The sequence below is a fragment of the Pagrus major genome, chromosome 4 (genome assembly GCF_040436345.1).
Source record: "Pagrus major chromosome 4, Pma_NU_1.0".
Taxonomy (NCBI): Eukaryota; Metazoa; Chordata; class Actinopteri; order Spariformes; family Sparidae; genus Pagrus; species Pagrus major.
The window spans coordinates 29,183,736-29,204,388 of record NC_133218.1 but is presented as its reverse complement, the minus strand read 5'-3'; the positions used below and the strand labels follow the sequence as shown (position 1 = coordinate 29,204,388).

General features: G+C 42.0%; 1 protein-coding gene across 1 annotated transcript in view; it reads left to right on the top strand.

Annotated features, from left to right (window-relative positions):
* The window catches only part of ush2a (Usher syndrome 2A (autosomal recessive, mild)), a 196,771-nt gene that overhangs the window by 169,926 nt on the left and 6,192 nt on the right, over positions 1-20,653 (top strand). Inside the window, exons 74-82 of the mRNA XM_073463862.1 lie at positions 9,236-9,317; positions 9,397-9,542; positions 10,459-10,800; positions 11,034-11,395; positions 11,515-11,884; positions 12,539-12,820; positions 12,932-13,101; positions 14,426-14,756; positions 20,248-20,454. Coding sequence (XP_073319963.1) covers positions 9,236-9,317; positions 9,397-9,542; positions 10,459-10,800; positions 11,034-11,395; positions 11,515-11,884; positions 12,539-12,820; positions 12,932-13,101; positions 14,426-14,756; positions 20,248-20,454 — 2,292 coding nt within the window. The remainder of the gene's footprint in view (positions 1-9,235; positions 9,318-9,396; positions 9,543-10,458; positions 10,801-11,033; positions 11,396-11,514; positions 11,885-12,538; positions 12,821-12,931; positions 13,102-14,425; positions 14,757-20,247; positions 20,455-20,653) is intronic.

The following is a 20,653-nucleotide window of genomic DNA, read 5'->3' as shown; positions in this document are numbered from 1 at the left end:
TCTTCCACCTTTTTTCTCCTTGTCTTTTCCTCCTCACATACTTCACTACCTTCCACATTTTTTCTGCCTGTTCTCTCATTTTCTCCCTCCTCTCCTCCTCAGTCTATCCCTTCTATGCACTCTGTCCTGTTTTCCTCCTCACCCTCCCATTCCTCTCTCACTCCCCTCCCTACTTCTCCTTCCACCCCACCCTTATTTTCCTCAGCTCTGCTTTTCCATCTGCCCTCTTCTTTTACAACTGTCTTCCACCTTTAACCCTTCTCTACACCTCCTCAATCTCCTATCTCTTTCCTCGCTCCCTTTGCACCTTCTTTTCCTCCTCCAGTCGCTCCTCCTTCTCCTCCCTCTTATCTATCGTTGATCTTTTCTCCATCTCTCCACTTTTAAATCCTCCTGTCTCCTGTTTCTCTCCTCCCTTACTCTTCTGTCCTCTCCTCCCTCCCCTGGCTCTTCCAGATGTTACACTGTGGCCCTTGGGATCACTGGTGAAGTTAGACCACGTGCATACGTGTGTGTGTGTGTGTGTGTGTGTGTGTGTGTGTGTGTGTGTGTGTGTGTGTGTGTGTGTGTGTGTGTGTGTGTGCGCGTGTGTGTGCGTGTGTTTTACTCTATGTGGATACATATGTCTGAATATGGTTGCATGTGTGGCTGTGTGCATGCATAACATATTTTTATTTGTGTGTGTATGTTCAGCAATGTGTGTATGTGTCTGTGTGTGTGTGTGTGTGTGTGTGTGTGTGTGTGCATGTGCGTGTGTGCTGTATTAATACATCCCATTGATCAGAGCAGGACCCCTGACAGTCATCATCCCTGAGAACCATCTGGCCGACGCCTGACGCTCCCTCACCCAAACACAAGCTGACACCCTATTAATCTGCTACTGCCATGCATACATACGTGTGTGTGTGAGTGTGTGTGTGTGTGTGTGTGTGTAGGTGTGTGTGTGAATGAATGAATGAATCAGTGAGAGCGTGTGGAAGAGAGAGTGTGTAATGTGTATGTAAGAGGTTATGTGTAGAGTATGCGTTAACATTTATGCCATGTCCATGTTTCTGTGTACGTGAGTGTGTGTGTGTGTGTGTGTGCTCCAAGCCCCAAACCGTGCACACACATACGACCGTGTACACACACCACTCCGCCATCCGCCAACAACAGCCGGCGCTGAAGGGAGCTGAAGGGTGCTTGGAAATTAAGGTTATTACACAAATTGAGCCATATGGTCTAAATATTTCAGAGCTGAAATTTACTAGGCAATAAAAATGGCCCCTACCTCGGTAATGGTGTAAATTACAGCTTAACCACCAGCGCTAATGATGTCCTTCTGTACACCCCGTAACCAACCGTACATGAAGGACACATTGTTTAAAAAATACCCCAGGAAAAGCAAGAGTGAGAGAGAGAGGGAGAGAGAGGAAAAGGGAAGAAGGGATGAGGATAGAGGGGGAAGGATGAAGCGAACAGCGATAAGAGGGAAGTGAAGGAGGTGAGGGAAGAAGAGAGGGAGATAGAGAGAGAGAGAAGGAGATGGAGAGAAAGAGTGATTAATATAGAGAGCAGAGAGAAAGGGAGAGAGAGAGCGAACTAGCAGCATGTTTACAATCTGTTAGTTTACCATTAAGAGCCCGTCAGAGAGTGCGAGACAGCGAGGGCCAGCCGGCGAACTGTGTCTCAAAGCCAACATGAGGTTTCAGTGTGTGTGTGTGTGTGTGTGTGTGTGTGTGTGTGTGTGTGTGTGTGTGTGTGTGTGTCATCTGCACAGCTAGAATGTGTGTATTTAGGCATGCGCCGTTGAGAGACATATATATGTTATCAGAGTATATGGTGTGTACTTAGACACGAATGGTCTGCAGGTGTGTTGAATGACTAGATTGGGACAAACAAGTAACAGTGTTAAACACATGGTGTGAACACATAGTATGAATACAGATGCATAGTTTGTAACACTGGATTACTTCAGCATTTCATACTGTGTGTTGGCATGTGTTTCACAGTGATAGGGTTGGCTGGGATTTGCTTGTATATGCACAGTTAGGATGTGATGTGGTCAAATAAGGTAGTTTCATCTTACTTAGACTTAGATGAAAAGATCGATAACTCTCTTAAATTTGTAGGCTAATGTATGCATAAGAATATGATGGTTAGCAGATGATTGGCTTAGCTTAGCATATAGACTGGAAGCGGGAGGAAATGGCTAGCCTGGCTCTGACCAAAAGTAACAAACTCCACCTACCAGCACTGCTAAAGTGCCGGGCAACCTCACGCTGACAACAAAATGAAATGTTGAACTATTACTTCAAGATTTGTCTCCAATGCAGCCCACAGAGGGACACAAGATAAGGATGACCAAGCTAGTAGTCAGTGAAAGACATCATTGACAAGTCGTCAACATATTCATAATTTTTTAACGTTTCCCAAAATACTTGTTGCGTTGGGCAGCGCAGTTTATTTTTGTCTCTATACTAGTGTTTTGTCTTTTTGCGTGTTAAGTTGCAGTCCAGTCAGCTCTCTCAGCGACTATTGTTTTCGCATAATCAAGCAAAATGTATTAAATATATTATTTATCCTCAAAAGATTTGGATTCTCAGGATAAAGACTAATTGAAAGATACATGAATAATGGAAATCAGGGCTGCCGACGGGGTGGAAACCAGGTCAGTTGTCCTGGGCCTTGGGTCAGGAAGGGGTCCAAAAAGGGTCAACTAACCCTTAGGATAATGTGTCGGATGGACCTTTGTGGATATTCTTGTCCTCTGCATGAACAAGACTATCAGCGGCAGTGAGTGAAATATTCATGTATCCAAATTTGACGCTGTGGTATTCAGTTGTTTAAACAGGTTACATTTGTGAACAAAATAAGTGAATCTTTTGTGAGATGGAAACAGGATTGGAAACTTTATTCCCTCAGTTGTTGCTTTGAACCTTCCCTTACTGTCTGTTCAGTTATCCTCTTTGCATCGCTTAAACAAAGAAAAAGATGGAGAGGAGGATAGATGATGCTTAAAGGAATAGGAATAACAAGGCTTTGCCCTTGCTTCCAGTGACACCCTTTAACAATGAGGGAGACAAAGGAGTGGAGGCAAGAGAGAAATGCAGAGCTGAGTGCACAGAGGGTGAGGAGAGACGGATGAGGAGGTTGAGAGGGGAGGAGTACACAGGTGAAGAGAGGAAGGAAGGATTAAAGGAGAGGGTAAGGAGACTCAGATGCAGAGTTCGTTAGGCCCTCGGCCTATCAGACCCCTTAGTTAGAGGTCTCCAACTCTGATTGGAGGGCTCTTAGCATTCTGCATAAACAGCCAAATAATCAGGCTGCAACAGTCCTCTCCTCCTCACTGCAATCTTTCTCTCATCTTTTTTCACTACTCCTCCCTCTCTTGCTCCATACTGCTCAGTCCTCCTCCATCGCTACATTTCCATCTGGCTTTTCTCTACCTCTGTCACAAATTACAGTTTTTATGTTATTCTCTTCCTCCATCCTTCCCCACTTTCTTCCCTCCTCTTCTGTCTCCCTCTCACTTTTTCAAGTGATTTTTTTTTTCAAGTGAGTTTATATGCTCCTACCTCCTCTTCCTTCCTCTTTCTCCATGCTCTCTCTCTTTCTCTTTCTCTGTCTCTCAGTAATGACAGGTTGTGTGTTATTGTGTGTCTGTCTGTGAAGAGGCCACGCCATCCAGTGTAGTGCTCTCCACTTGTCTTAATGGGTGTTTAGTGCTCCAACTGTGATACGATGGTCATCACTTTAGAGGAATGCTGAGTATGAGAGAGAGAAAAAAAGTCTTTAGTGTATTTGTGATGACGGAGTCCATTAAACTCTGGAGGAAAGACGCGTGTGTGTGTGTGGATGTGTTTGTGAGGGTGGGTGAAAACTTGTAACTGAATCCTTGTCAAGTGTTTGTTTTGGAAGTGGGTTGTACTTTTGAATATAGTCTGGAGGAGGTGTTCCTGCCAGCTTCTCTATCTGTGTACAGAGTCTTTGTCTCTTACAACCCACCATCAAGTGGAATATTTAATCTTAGTTGCATCTAATATACAGAAGTTCAACAACCTCTGACCCAGAAAAGTGCAATATAATGGTCATCCAAGTCGAAATTGCAAGTCAGAAACTCGGCCAAGATCCATGAAGCCCGACTTCTCTGACATGAAAACAGATAGTAAACAATTATCTTTTATCTTTTCATCACTTTTTACATCATTTAGTGTTTGTGTTGTTAAACGTGCTGTAACAACAACTTTGTGGTCACCATTTTCATTTCCATTCAGTGGATTTATTCCTCTCCCGTTTCTTTTTAAGTGCATCTGTTCAATCAGCTGCTGTAGTTGCTTGTGAAGTTCACAGACTCACCATATAAACATCCATTTGCTGCGGGCATCCATGTTTTCCTGAGCAAACACTCTGGCACACATTTAGATTGGAAGTCGGGAAAGGCCAAAAAAGATTTGTTCTAAGAAATACCTGTGTACGTGTGGACAGGGCCTTAGTTTTACTGCAGTGTTGTCCCGATCTCTGCCAACCCAAAGACAGAACAAGAGGAAGATATTGATTGGAAATTTACAGATTTTTTATTACTATTTGTTTTACCAACTCGTCACTAGTAAGTAAAAAAAAAATGCTGTAATCATTTTTCAAATTGCCCTACCTGATTAAATAAAGCTCAGATAAGATTGCATCCAAAGACAAACACTTGCATGCTCATTTCCATTTCTGGAGATATCTGTGGATTTCAAGCATACCGTCCCTAACTCGCCAGAATTTGTCCACTGGTCTTTGGCCACAACACACACAAACACACCCGCACACACATGCATATATGAACACTAAATATGCTGTTCCCGGGGTCTGGAGCCGCCAAAGCCAATCATGGCTGTCGGTGTGAAGTGGGCATGCCTGTTCCAGACCCCTGCAGTCCCTCTCTATGTCTGTGCTGGCCACAGACAAAACACATGCCTAATGGCACTCTGTGTGTCTGTGGGTGTGTTTCTTTGTGTGTGTGTGTATGTGTCGCACGGGCGTCTGTATGTGTCAGAGTTTGTCTAACGCACACTGACTAGCAGGGACACCCACGCAGGGCATTTGCAAACACACACAGGGCAATTGTTCCAGCAGCATTGAATTAGGCCTCCGCGCATAAATACACACACACATAAATACACACACACACACACACACACACAGACTTGGCTTGAGAGCTTGGCATGGGGCGCGAGAGAGCAGCGTGTGGTGCACTGGCTCACCTCAGAAACCTCCGAAAACAATTACTGCTCTCACAGGGCTGGTCAGGGCACAGCTTGTACTAATAGACTGGACGAACGAATTGAATTGAGCTGAATTGAATTGAATCGAGCGGAATTGAATTGAGTGAAATTGTATTGAATCATATCTGATCATGGCATGTTTTACCACACACTAAAGCACTAAGACGCATAAGAAAAGGTGAAACAGTGTGGTGCTTTATTATCTCTCCAGGACTTAATATGACAGAGCAGAGAGGCCAGAGAAGGCCTGTGGAGAGAAACATCCCTGAGGCCGGCCAGTTGGACCCCATTCACCTATCATTAGGCATGCTTCTCTCATGTATGTTCTTAGGCACTCACTTTACTTTTACCTGCACGTCTGAAAGTGTGTGTGTGTGAGACAAAGAGAGAGAAAGAGAGCCTGTGTGTGTGTGTGCGTGCATGCATGTGTGTAGCCATATGCTAATGTTGGTCCGTCTCTCTGTCTCTGTCTCTCTGCGGGGCCCGGTACTGGGGCCTTTGTGAGATAATCAGCATAATTCTTTTGACAAATACACATGGTTATTCTTAATTAGTATCACACACTGTCCCCCCGGCCGCACCATGCCTCTCCACCTGAATATCACACACACACACTCAGCTGTTCACTTGCACACACACACACACACACACACACACACACTACTTCTAGCAGGGACACATGGGTACAAAACAAGATGCATGCAGATGTGGGCTTGTTAGGATACATGCAAATGCATCCAAATAAACGCCGGATGTGGATATATTTGCACATGGTTCACACATGCACGCTGACCCTTTTATATAGGCTACACATGCAGAAACACACGCACTGTCCAGAGAACCCCTGCTGCTGCTCTGCTCTCACACCAAAGAGAAGACAGAATGAGGAAATAAAAGATTGAATAGATTGCTTCCTTGCCCTCAATGCTAAGTTGTGTTGAACCATGTAAGATCTGAGGGCTCTTTAATGTATAAATTAGCAAGACCTCTTCCTGTCTCCTCGCTTCTTTCCCTATCATTGTCTCCCCTTCTCTCCCTCTGTCTTGTTTACACTTTTTCCTTTACATCTGTGCAAATCTCTCTTCTCCTGCTCCCATCTCTCTCTCTCTCTCTCTTGACTTCTTGCTCCCCCTCTGTTCTTGTGCATTTGGCATGATTAAGTAGTGACTTTGATCATCTACACACACATGCACATGCTCCTGCACACTGTATTTAGGTTGACGAGAACCTTTTTGCTTTCATATCTTACACTGTAGCTTGTCATGTGCTGTTCATAGGTTGGCCTTTTATTTCCTCTAGAATAGGCTTAACAAAAACACCACAATTTATCCAAAGCAGTTTATGCTACTTCAGTCTTGGACTGTAATTACAACTATAATTTTGCTGATGCTGCAGCAAGAATTTAAAAAAACATCCCACACTAGTAAAGCCTAAATATTAGAGTGAGGTCATAAACGCCTATTGTCATTTTACGATATAGCTCTTACTCCAACATTGGTGCTGAAAAAAACATCCATTCAGATGTATAGTATACATATGTATATAAGTACAAATGTAGTATACATGACAAAAGAAGAGAAAGAAATATAAATTGGGAATTTCTATTCTCACTGTGCAGTATTTACTACAGCGATTGTTTTCACTGTCAAATAATCTTTCGACTATTTTCTCGATTGATCGATTAGTTGTTTGGTTTATAAAATGTCAGAAAATGATGAAAAATGTTCATCAGTGTTTCCCCAAAGCCCATTATAGAAAAGAAAAGAAACCAGATATTCAAGTTGAAGAAGCTGGAATCAGAGAATTTTGACCTTTTTTCTCCAAGAAATGCTCAAATATCAAAATAGTTCATTTAATATATGACAACTAATCAATTAATTGTTGCAGCGCTTACCTTAACTGTTATTCATGTCAGTATTTTATTAGCAGTTTTGTGTGTGTGTGTGTGTGTGTGTGTTTGCCAAGTGCCGACACATTCCTTCATACGTGTGTCATAAGATACTGTGAAAGCTTGTGTGTGTCTGCACATGTGTATGTATGAGGGAGAAATAGTTATTGAGGGAGCTGTTAATGTAATGTAATAGTAGTGTTTTTTAGTGTTACACCATTTGATTACTGTGTGTCTGCATGTCTGTGTGTGTGCAGTTAGCAGGCTGAGGCGCCGGATTTCACAGTGCTTGATTGTTGGGTATTTGTGTGTGTGTGTGCGCGCGTGTGTGTGAGGGGGCCGTTAATGTGGTGTGTTTCAGTGATAAAGTGTTTGAATGTATTGCCATCTAGAGGTGTGTAGCAGAGTCTCCATGCTCCTATAAAAGCTGCCAGCGCCAGATGCTGCTATTGACAATGTGCATATGTTAACCGCTTTATAGGCCACATGCCTCACATATTTCACTGGCTTTTAAGGTAGAGAGATCTCTCATTCTCGCTCACTTAATCTGTCTCTCCCCTTTGCCACATTTATCTTTTTTCCTCTCCCACTTTAGCTTTCTTTCCTCTTTTTTTTTACCCATTCACTCAATCTCTCTCTCTGTCTCCCTCTTTCTCACACCTCCTCCTTCTGTCTTTTTTATTTCCTTCATTAGATATTAACTTACTCACCTTTTAAATTTTCTCTCTCCCTTTTTTCTAATTCTCTGTAGTACGTCACCTTACTTAATTTAATTCTGTTCTCTTTTTTTTCGGCCTTTATGTCTCACTTCCACTGCCTCTTTTTCTATCTCTCTCCACCCTTGTGTCTCTCTCTTTGCGTCCCTCCCTCCCTCTCTCTACTGAGAAGTGCTGTGATTTGCAGGAGGATTTAGCTTGTGTCTAGGTGTCTAGGGGCTTATTAATCCTATTTTACTGTGGATGAAAAACACGTTGGCTCCCAGACATGAAAACAGTGAATACATGCATTCTGCTTGTTGTTCAGACAGTTCATCCTTGGTGCCACGCTACGGTGATTTGTCAGGGTTTTCATTTGATTCAGTTTGAATTGGAGCCTTTTTGATCCTCTTGCCCGCTGCATTGAAGTGGGTTACCAGTTAATCTCTTCACATATGCTTGCTTATGAGAAAGCATACAGTCCTGAACAGACGAATTTTCAAAAAACTGCAGACTCAACACATGAAAAACTATAGCCTCCTGTGTTGTACATTCACACAGATATGTTTGCACACAGAGAGACATCACTCTCATGGCTGCTTTAAAGCTCACAGTCATAAACAAACAAACAGGCAATGCTACATCCTGGAGCCTAGTGCTCCCTGACTACCATGTCATTGCACGCCAGGGCCTTTTGAAACAACAGTGTGTCTCTTATCAATTAGTAAATGGTGTTCCCACTGTATCACACACACACATACACACTGCCCATGTGTCTGCCAGGGTGTTGGGCTGGGTCCCACTGCCTAAAGCTACTGGCACACTCACTCTCTGTGTGTTTGTGTGTGTGTTTGTGTGTGTGCGTGTGATATGAATGGGTGCATGTGTGACATAAACACTCAATCTGGAAGCTTTGAATTCACCCATAAGGGACGGCTGCCTGCCTGCCTGTCTGCCAGTCTCTCTCCGTCTCTGCCACTTCTCTGGTGTCTACTTACTTTACCATGGCAGAGGCTGTATGTTGAAATGTTGATATCACAAATCCCATGTCATGTCATCTTAGCTCGCCATTGTTTCAGTGTTCCTTTTCATTCGCCCGTTTTAATGAGTAATGCACTGGTTTTTATTCATGCAGGATTTGTATGTGTAACTAATTTCCTCTCGCTCTCTTCACTTGCTGTGGCACGCTACCCACTTCCCTGTTTCCATTTCCATCTCTGCTCTTTTATTTGTTTTCCTTTAACTCTTGCCCAATCCTTCCTTTGTCTTCCCTCTTTTCTCTCTCCCTCTCTCTACAACTATCTCTGTCTCATCTCTCTCTCCCACTTTCTCCATATTTTTTTACATCTTTGCACTTGTACTTATTCCATCTCTCTATATGTCATTCTCTCTTTCTCTCTCAGGGTTCAGTCCTTGAAGCAACAGTCTATGGCCTTGAACCGTACAGTGAGTATAGTCTACGAGTGGAAGCTGTGAATGATGCAGGTATGCTCATTACGATCACTAGCTCATTTATCGGCAACGATTGAATCACTCCATTGAGTCTAGTTTTGTAACCCTCCAGGTAGCGTATCCAGTCCGTGGATAGGCATTAGGACCCTGGAGGCTTCTCCGGCTGGCCTGGCCAACTTCACAGTGGAGCAGAGAGAGCAGGGCAGGGCGTTACTGCTGAGCTGGGATCAGCCAAGTGCTCCAAATGGAATCATCACGGTACAAACAAGAAACACAGAACACACATCAAAGTGCATACACAGCACTGAGCAGATGAAACGGTGCTCTACAGATTAGAGCTGCACCAATAAGTCGATTAAGCGATTAGTCAATCATAAGAAAATTAAATGCCAACTATTTTGATAAGTCGGTGCAGTCAACTTTCAAGCTAAAATATTACACGTTGCTGGTTCCAGCTTCTAAAATGTGACGATTTGCTGCTTTTCTTTGTCATTTATGATAGTAAATAAAGAGTCTTGGGGCTTTGGACTATTAGTTGGACAAAAGAAGACATTTGAAGACATCACTTTGTGAAATTGTGATGAGCATTTTTCACATTTGTTTGACTTTTTATGGACTAAACGATAAATCGATGAATTATGAAAATAATCAGAAAATGAATCCATAATGAAATAATCGTAAGTTGCAGCCCTACCTCCAGTGAAGTTACCAACATACAAGACACACAATTAACCCATGTAATTCAACAACTGATTTGCATATACATGGACATACTTAACATATGTTCTGATATACGTACGTGTTCAGCAGTAGGACGGCACCTGAAGCCAATAATGTCAAGCAAACACACATCACACCTAAAGCCCGACCGATCGTCGATTATAAGATGCTAATATTGATATAATTGAGTCAAAAATTCAGATTTTTTTTAAAGTTTTTTCGGACAACATAGATGCCATACTGATATATCTCTGATAGGCCAATATTAGGCATTAATATCGGCTAACTAATAAATCGGTTAGCTCTAATTACCACATCGTCATTCCTCCTCTGTTCCCATTATGTCCTACTTTACCCCACATTCTCTTTCTCTCCTCCTCTCCCAATGCACTGGATACTTTTCTTTCCCTCTTTTCCTCTTCCCTTCTTCACGTCCTGTCTCTTCTTTTTCCAGATGTATAACCTGTACAGTGAGGGGAACCTGGAATTTAGTGGACTATCACGCAACTTCCTGTTTCGTCGTTTGGAGCCATGGACAGTGTATTCTTTGACTCTTGAAGCTTGCACCTCAGCAGGATGCACACGTACCCCACCTCAGCACGTCACCACAGCAGCTGCTCCACCTGCCTCCCAGCCCCCTCCCAGGCCTCTCTTCATTGGCCCAGACCATGTGTCACTCACCTGGGGCCCTCCCTCCCAGCCCAATGGGCCAATTGGAGAGTATTTATTACTTGGGAGAAGTGTGGAGGAGGTGGGGAGGGGAAGAAGTAATGACGAGGCTATTGAAAGGGGAAAGGTAGGTGAAACTAAAGACAAATCTCACATGGTCAGTCTGACCTTTTGTCAGTTAGCCTGATAGAACAGTGCCACAAATATCTGTAAAAAGTTGTGTCCTGCCTTGTTCATGCTTTTACAACTAATAAAGATATCATTATATAAAATTACAGCAAATTTCACAGGTGTCATTTTCAACTTATATTCTCACTGTACAGCTCATCAACCTTATTCATCCACAACTATCTCCAATAGGTGCTGTTCAGAGAATCATCCCCACAACATGGTGACACCTTCTCATATACAGTGACCGGTCTGCGTCCCTGGACACAGTATGAGTTCAGTGTCCGTAGTCACAACCCCGCTGGACACACCGGCAGCCCCTGGGTTACTGTGACAACCAGACAGGCCCCTCCTCGTGGTCTAGCCCCCCCAACAGTGAGTCATATCCGAGGCCAGCCCAGTGAGGTTTTGGTGTCCTGGACTCCCCCTCTGGAGCCCAACGGGGTGCTTCAATCCTACAGGATTCAGAGAAACAATGTCAGTTTCTCATTTAGTTTTGACCCTACTGTTCTCAGATACACTGACGAAGACCTCCTGCCATTCTCAACGTATAGGTATTACCATTCACTAACCTGAATGTCTCCTTGTGGGGATTACAAATAACCACCTCAAACAAATCAATCATTTTAATAGAGATGATTTAGCTTTTATTCTATTCTATTCTTTTCTGCAGCTACTCAGTCATAGCCTGCACGTCTGAGGGATGCATCACCAGCCCTCCCACAAACATCACAACTCTAGAGGCTCCACCTGCCACAGTGGAAGCTCCCACAGCGGACAGCATCACATCCAGTAATATAAACATTTCCTGGAGCAAACCAGTAACTGAAAACGGAGAGGTGACTGAATATGTGCTGAAACTGAATGACGAAGAAGCTTATCGTGGCAGAGCTCTCAACGCAGTGTTGTCAGATCTGCGGCCACACACGTCGTATCAGCTGGTCCTTTTAGCTTGCACCAGTGGTGGGTGCACCACCAGCACCACCATGTCCATTTTGACTGAGGAGGCTCCACCCACTGGCCTGGCTGCCCCGACTCTTAAGGTGCGTTTGTTGATGTTTGACTTCCAGTGAAAGCTGTGGTACAAAGTGTGCAATACCTAAATCTGTGCATTTCAGTCAAAATATTGAAAACATTTAATGGCTCATCAAGAGAATTTAAAATTTCCCTCTTGGCTAAATGTGGAAAACCTCTTTAACTATAACTAATTATTCTGTTATTAGTAGAATAATTGCTTGATACACCTTAAAAAAAGGTCTAATTTCTAGTCAAAATAACTTCATCAACATCATTTTCTTTACATATTACTTACATATTAATACTTTTTTGTTTATACTTTATTGTGTTTTTTGTTTACAGTCTCCATCCCTATTTCCCCATCCCACCACCATTGTTAATAACAGTAATAATAATAATAATAATAATAAAATAAAAAAGGACCATGTTTACATATTACAAGCGAGAAAGACCTTATTTTCATTATTTTCATTTACTGTCTTTTTCAATTTATAACATTTACATTTGTTTTTATTATAATTTGGCTATTTTTATCCAACAACGTTGAAGTAAGTCTTGTGTGACAATAATCATTTGATTTATTTGAAATTTGTGTGGTATGGTCTACATTTGTTAAGTTTACAATTTGTCATGCATTAAGAAGCTCTGTTTGATGCGACCTTTGACCTTTTCCTTTAAAGGTCACTGGTCCAGAGTCAGTGGAGGTTAGCTGGAGACCACCAGAGCACCCTAATGGCAACATCACTGGATATGAGCTCCGCAGAGATGGTGAAGTCATCTATGTTGGCACTGAAACCCATTACCACGACTTTACACTTTTGCCAAGTGTGGAATACAGCTACGTTGTCAGGGCCAACAACAGTAAAGGGGCAGTGAGCAGCGCGGCGGCCACAGCAAAGACTCAACCGTCAGCTCCTTCTGGTGTCGGTCTCCCCACACTGACGCCTCTGGGACCAAGCCAGGTGAGCCACTAATCTATTCAGTTCATTTAAGTAACAGCTGAATCATGACAAAACTTCTTCCTAATATCTTTTAAATGTTGTTAAAAAGTTTGTGTGTTGCCTGTTTTCCAGGTGAGAGTAGAGTGGAGTCCTCCAGCTCGTCCTAATGGAGACATTGTGAGTTACACTGTGCATCAAAGAGATCCAGTCCAGCTCAGAGTCACCAGCACTGTGTTTACTGCAGAGGAGAGGGACTTCTCCGACCGACACACCACTCTGCATGGGCTGGCTGCTTACCACAGGTTGGTCAAAGCAGATCTACAGCACAGTTCACTGTACTTTTTTAGTGCAGCAAAATATTTTCAGAAGAGTATGTCTTTTTTTTTTCTTTATTGCAAAGCTGAAGGTCGAAGAATTTACATTTTCCCTAAACTGCATGCCGAAAATGATCTAGAAAAAAACTCAACAACACAGCTTCCTATTTTCCTGTGTAATAAGTACTGTGGTAAAGGAAATATGGAGAGAAATAGAAGATAAGAGTGGGCGATAAAAAAGGGAACAGAGTGCCATCTCTTGGTAAAAAGAATAACACAACCTAGGGACTGTTGTGCAGTTATTACGTAGGTTCACTTCACCCTTATTGCAATCAATAAATAACTTTCATTTTCTTAAAAACAATCAGTCAATGCATTCTTTTAAAGTAGATGGTGACATTTTATTATATATTTTAAAATGATTAAACTTAAAGTGGACCAATAAAAACTGGCATCAACTTGGATTAATAGGTTTTAAAAAGACAGAGAGAAGGAGCCAAAGTAACCACCGGAGTAAAAAAAATAGAAACACCTTTCCCAAAAACAGTTAATGTCTTCTCTCACTGTATGTTTTACTTGTTGTAAACATGTTCAAAACATCTTGCAAAGGGAAAAAGATGTACAACATCACTCTGCAGTTTGTACACTAAATAAAAGGCTGTATTTCTGAAGCCTGTGTTATAATTTACGATAGCAGTGCACTTGAAAAAATGCAGGTATTTTGATTTGGTGAAAAACAACCTCTTAAACAAGCTGCCATGACGAAATCATCAAGACTGTGGCATTTCAAAGCAAGAAATAAAGAGAGAAAAAGACAGCAGGGTATACCAAACACTGTGTGTGTGTGTGTGTGTGCGTGCGTGCGTGCGTGCGTGCGTGCGTGCGTGCGTGCGTGCGTGCGTGCGTGCGTGCGTGTGAGGGTGCATATACAACTGCAGTTGTGTGTACATGTCAGTGTGCTTGAATGTGTGACTGTTCATTTGTGAGCGTGTGTGTGCTGATAAGATTCAGATAATAAAAGCTCATCAGCCTTATCATCTAAAGATCATCCCACGTCTCTCTCTCTCTCTCTGATGACCTTCCATCCATTCCACTCATCTTCATCACCTTCTCTCTCTTTTTCTCCCCCTCACTCCTCTCCATCAGCTCCTTTATTCATGTGTGTCTCCAAAATAAACACCAGTGCTCCCAAATTAGTTACCTCTGCTAATAATGTTGAATTAGTGTTTAAAGGTACGTTTCTTTCTCACAAGTGTACCATAAATATCACTAACTAGTGCATATACAAATCTGTGTCTTTATGTGTGTGTAGGTATGAAGTGAGGCTGGAGGCTTGCACGGCACTGGGCTGCTCCTCCAGCGACTGGTCACCTGTGCTCACTCTCGAGGCTCCCCCTGCTGGGCAAACTGCGCCACTGTTAGACCTCCAGCCCGACACACACAGCGGCCTACAGACCACCTTTCTACTCACCTGGTCCCCTCCAGCTCAGTCAAATGGTAGAGTCCTTCATTATGAGGTGTACCGGAGGCTGGACCATACCACTGACACCAGCAGAGGTGATACAGCAACACTCGTCTACAGGAATATCTCCACTACCTGCAAAGATGAAGCACTCCAGCCTTACACTGTATACCAGTACCAGGTACAACTCTCTGTACAGTTATACGTGTGTTTTTTTTAGAAAAGCAGAATTATAGCAAATATTAGCTGGTTAATCCAAGTCAAATTCAACTCGTTGAATTAATATTCATCCAGATATGAGAGGAAATGGAAACCAAAGCTTCTACTACGACTGGGTTTTATGATGCAGACTGTTGTTTTTTTGATTCGTATGAGAAAGAAAGACATTATTTTTAAAAACAAATTTTATAGAATAGACGTATTTTTTGGAGGATAAAGAATTATCGTTGTCCTATATCTGTCGATTTGGTTAACAGAAATGATAGCAGAACAATTAACACAAGTCCAAATGGCAACTACATGCACAGAAATATGATAACTAAAGAACATGGTCCACCTAAGTAGCTGTAAACTGTGTTAGCTGTTATAACTATCCTTACTTCTTCTTGTCCTCTGCTGTGGAAACAGAGTAAAAGGTTTTATTGTGATCTTTGAGCCTCATTTGGAGAAGAGATCAGATGTGACTGACACATCAGAAGATGTTGCCTCTTTTCACATTAAAATGTTTTCCTAATATCCACTCATCCACACAGATCACACCTCAATGTATATAGTTGTCTATAAACGCCAACATACACAGACAAACACACACAAGCCAAGTGATCAGACAGGTGTTAAATGGCGGGGTCCATATTCATGCTGCTGTGCCGTGCGTTGGTACGCTAATTGACAGGCTAGCCCTTTGGAAGCAACAATAACATTAGCATTCCTGCCTGTCAGACATACGAGCCGAGGCCAGAGAACCTGTGTAATTGATTGAGTTTGCCTGATTGTGGTGCCGTCTTTATTTACGAGGGTCCTAATTTATGACAGGAGGAGGGAGGGAGGGAGGGAGGGAGGGAGGAGCTTTGGGAGATGACGGGCGGGCAACAGAGCCATTAATCACCGGGCCCTCAGAGCACCCCACTTCCTGATTACCAGCCAGCCAATCGAATTAACTGTTAGGCCCCTTGGTAACAGAGCTTGTATTGGAAAGACCTTTTAATGGTGACCGCTACACGTCCCCTGAGGATTTGTCAGTGGGGGATTGAGGTACGTGGACAAGGTGGTGGTATGTGTGTGATGTCCATGAACACATGTACACAGTAGTGCTCCTGTGAGTGCACGTAAACATCTGTTTGCTGTGTGTGTGTGTGTGTGTGTGTGTCAGAGGGAAGAGACGAAATGGTATAAATGTTTTGATATTCATATGAAGTTATTTATCATGCAAATAAGTTTCTATAATTGTCTCAGTGTCTGGCAATCTATCTACCTGTCTATCCTCTACCTACTTGTCTGTCTTTTTATCCATCTGCCTGGCTTTATTTTTATTTAGCTGTTAATCTGTCTGTGTACCTATCTGGCTCTCATCCTCTCTCCCTGTGTTTGAGGCGTACACAAGGACGATAAGTCAGTTCAGTTTAGCACAGCACAGTGCAGAGAGAGAAATCATATTAGGCTAATTACACTGGGTCATAAGCTCCTATTGACAGCTTTATGCTTGGTTTTAATTACTGCCCACTTTCACACAACTTAGCCCCTTCACCCCAAGTAGATGCACCCGCCAAGTAGCTCTGTCGTCCTATCAGAGCGCTCAAATCGCGTCCGCAGTCCGACCGTCCAATAAAAAGGCTCGAAGACTGTCTGGTAGTTTCCTGAAGTCGTTTGTTGCCATGGCGGCTCCGTCGCTGCCATGCCAGCTAACGGCGTATATTTTTATTTTGTGTCTAATAAGCCGAATCACGGCCCAATAGGAGACGAGAGGAGAGAAAGCAGTAAAAAGTCTGTGGATGATATAAGGACGAGGGGATGAGTTCTACCTTTTAGCTGTGGATCAAGGGCAAGGTGGTCGGGACTGACTTTAGTTTTGAACTTTTTCTCTGTTCTGTCTATGTGGCACAAACTTCTTAATCAAGCCCAAAGCCTTGCGTCACATTGAGGCTTTAACTGTTGCTACCAGGGGAGGAACATGGTTGTTGCTGGGTAGAAACATTGCGAGGGCTATATTTTTGTGTGATGGCAGAAGCTAATTTAATGAAAACTATTTTAAGCAACAAGTCGAGTCACAGTTCCCGGGTAGAAACTACATAAACTTTTTATTTCACCTGATGCTAATGCACTTTCTTCTCCAGACATTTTACATCCTTTCTAAGGACTCTGTTCCAGTAATATGGGGCTGCAAATGTGATTATGATAACAGCAATATATAAAAAGAAATAAAATAAAAGGTCAAACCAAGACATTGTTGGCAGAATGACAGTAGAATTGACTGCTAACATAGAGACAAGAAAAAGAAAACTCAGTTTAGTCAGTTCTTATCCTGCTATCAGTGTTTACATTACTTCATTTACTTATAAGCAGGAGCATTTCTTATTAACTTACATTATTTTTATGTAAATGTGTCAGATTTAGTCAGTGGCAATGTTTCCTCCTCTGGTTGATGTTAGAAGTAGTACAGTTACTGTTTTGATAGACACTTCAAACCAATAATATAAAGAGCCTAGTTTTCATGGCAAATAAATTGGGATGTCAAGATTTCAAATCAAAAGCAGGATCGGCGAATCTCCAAGTGTTTATTTTCTCTTGACCCTCGACCACATGTGCACATGTGGAAGTGTCCGGAAGAAAACAAAAGCAACACTTAATGCAAGCTGCAAGAAGTGTGGCTTTTTGCAAGTGAATAAACCCAGACTGTTGTAAAGTACCCTTCTGCCATCCAGTGACTCTTCTTTTTGTTTTTGTGTTCAAGTAAGTTCCCAATTGACTGGTGAAATATTTTAAATAAATGATTTAAATTTGACCACATGGCCTTAGTGTGGTACATTCCAAAAAAAAAATGTTGTGGTTGTCCTCTTCTTTTTTAAAGAAGAATTTGAAAATGTAAATGACATTTATCAGGGCATAAAACCAAGGACCTCTCGATCCTTACTCCAGAGTCTAATAATGAAATAGTCGTCAGTGCTGAAAAAAATAAAAATAATTGAATTGTGACCTTAAAATCAAAAATCTAATCATATTGTGGATTTGGAGAATCATGACATGTAAATATAATATATAATATGTGTGTTTCATTTGTGGTCGTCTTTTTTTTTTTGTCACATACCCACTCTACACACACACAAACACTATGTTGCATCTCTTACGGTCACACTTCTCCTCGACCTTTACTTATCAGGGTGACAGAATGCCCTTTACCTAATGTACACTCTCCCTTCCATCTCTCCACCCATCCCTCTTTTTTCTTCTGTCCTTTCCCTCATTCTTCCTGCCCTCCCTCCCAGCATCCCCTTTCTTCATACGCCACATGACAGTATCGACAACGTCCTTAAAGACTGATCATACACAAATACAGAAAATGTATAGTGTGTGAAACTGTACAGTTACTAAAACTAAAGTTACTATTGACATTTACATACACTGTTGTGATTACACTCTTATGATAACAAATTTAAAGTGTATTTTTTTATTTTGTCTTCGTCTCCTTCATTCTCGTAGAACTTCATTGTCAGTAATGATTTCAACTTCATCAGTTTTAAGAATTTCATGAAAATGAAATATATATTTCTAAATATTTTGAATTTTATGAGAAATAGACATCAAAAAAATTATTTCAGCTGAGGTTTAGTTGAGCCTCAATGTTTAGTATCGCTACATTTTGATTAATTATCCAAGCTTGTTGTTCTTAGATAAGTCCTACAACTGAACCGCACCTTTCGAGCTCTTTTGTTCCCATAGAAAGCACAAATAAGACAGTCTTAGTCCCTGATTGTGTTCTCAGCTGCTGCCCTAGTCAATGGTCAGCACAATAACAAGTGCAACAGCCATCAAGTTGATCCTGGATCACTGCCACCACAGACCCTTGTAGTGTTTTGCTCAAGAGTTTTTGTCAGTTTGAATGCATCTTTAGTGAATAAACTTGATTAGAGTTATCAAATATTATAATTAGCAAATAAATCCGTGGATGAGTCCAGCTTGGTCTCTCTGAGAGGAAAGTTTAGAGGCGGAGTCACAAATATTAATATACAGATAAAGATTTAAAGGTTGTATTCAATTATTCAGATCTCGATAAATTTGCATGCACAAACTGATGCAACTGCTACAAATCTGAGGCAAAAACAATAATCTAGCATGTGAAAGCAGTAAATAGCAGTGTTTACCGTTTACGTGACTGAAAATATTATGTTGACCATCAAGAGGAATTGTTGTTTTAAGAGTTTCTACAGGTATACAGGTGTTTAAGTTAAAATATTCCAGGACGTCTTCCAGGACACATACTGAGGACAACTACCACTTAGTCCACACAGATTATTTGACCTATTTTATTGGATACTGGTACTGTTCAGGATGAAGTTTTGGTTTACGTGGTAAAAATCAACTGTCATAGTGCAGTAGAGTAATCATATCAATGTGTTTAATGTTTTTTTGAATACACAGTATATGCTACAGTAAAATATGTCCATAGGGTTTTAGTGATGTTGAAAGTGTCTGTGTGTGTCCACCAACTTAACACAAACACAATTTCAATATAATCTTACCTGCAGAACTAAACCTGTAACAATCCAAGCAGCTTCGTTTGGAGCCACAAAATGACAAGACAGCAAAACTTTAAATTTGTCCTGCTTCCTCTGTCTGGTCTCCTGCTTCTTCTCCTTGTTCCTTGTCCACCCTTCCTCCTGTCCTCCTCCTCCTCCTCCCCCCCCCCCCCATTCCTAGTCTCTTCATCTTCCATTCTTCTTCCCCCCTCTCCCATCTCAGTCCATCTGTGCTGTCACTTAGATCAATCAGTCTGATTGATCACGGCCTAATTGACTATTATTGAGGTTAATTCAACTCTTAACACGCTGGCATGCACACGCACACACGCATAAAACCAGCTCTCGCACCTACAAACAACACACACGCAGACACACACACTTTCAACAGTGAAGCTGAGACCCATCCATCTGCCTTCTGCACTACTTCTGACAGGCTACAGATGACTTACACATGCAAATCTCCACCCTGCCTGACCCTGTGCTGTGTACACCCTCTAATTATACCCAACACAAGCACGCAAATAAGATTAGTCTGTGTGTGTGTGTGTGTGTGTGTGTGTGTGTGTGTGTGTGTGTGTGTGTGTGTGTGTGTGTGTGAGAGAGAGAGAGAGAGAATAACTCCTTGATGAAGGTGAAAAGTAATTGTCATGCAGATATGTTAGTGTTGGGTTGCATGTTGAAAAGGTTTTGCTCTCACTGCTGATGGTAGTTTTGATGGATGGTCCAATGAATTGACTTATATACTTTTTGGTGGTCTGGTGGAAACTGGCTAATCAAGAGAAGCTTTCATCATTAAGAGTAAATAAGATGCGTCTGAAATCTTAATGACGGGAGAGAAAAGTTTATGTCTGGCTCTCACTTTTGTATTTTTCACCCTCGGTTATAAATGTGAATGAATTTTCATGATGTCATTGATTGATTTGAGTTTTTTACATACAGGTGTTGGCAGTGAATTCGGCCGGTCGTTCTGCCAGCGCGTGGACCAACGGGAGAACGGGACCTGCCCCTCCTGAGGGTGTAGGCCCGCCTGTTTTCCTGCGTGTTTCAGCGACCTCAGCGGTAGTGGACATCCGTCCTCCAGCCCGTCCAAATGGGATTGTTAGTCTTTACAGAGTGTTCTCAATGAACCACAACAACCACACTCTGGTAAAGAACATAATATTACTTTAAATAATTCACTTGAATGGAGGTTTTTGTTTGATTTCTGTACTGTCCAGTCCTCCATTTTCTGTAATTATTATCTCACTCCTCCCTCTCTCCTCTTCTGCCTTTGTGGCTCATCCTCTATAGAGACATATGTTTGTTTACAATTACTTCCAGGTAGAAGACCCCTGCCTTAAATTTT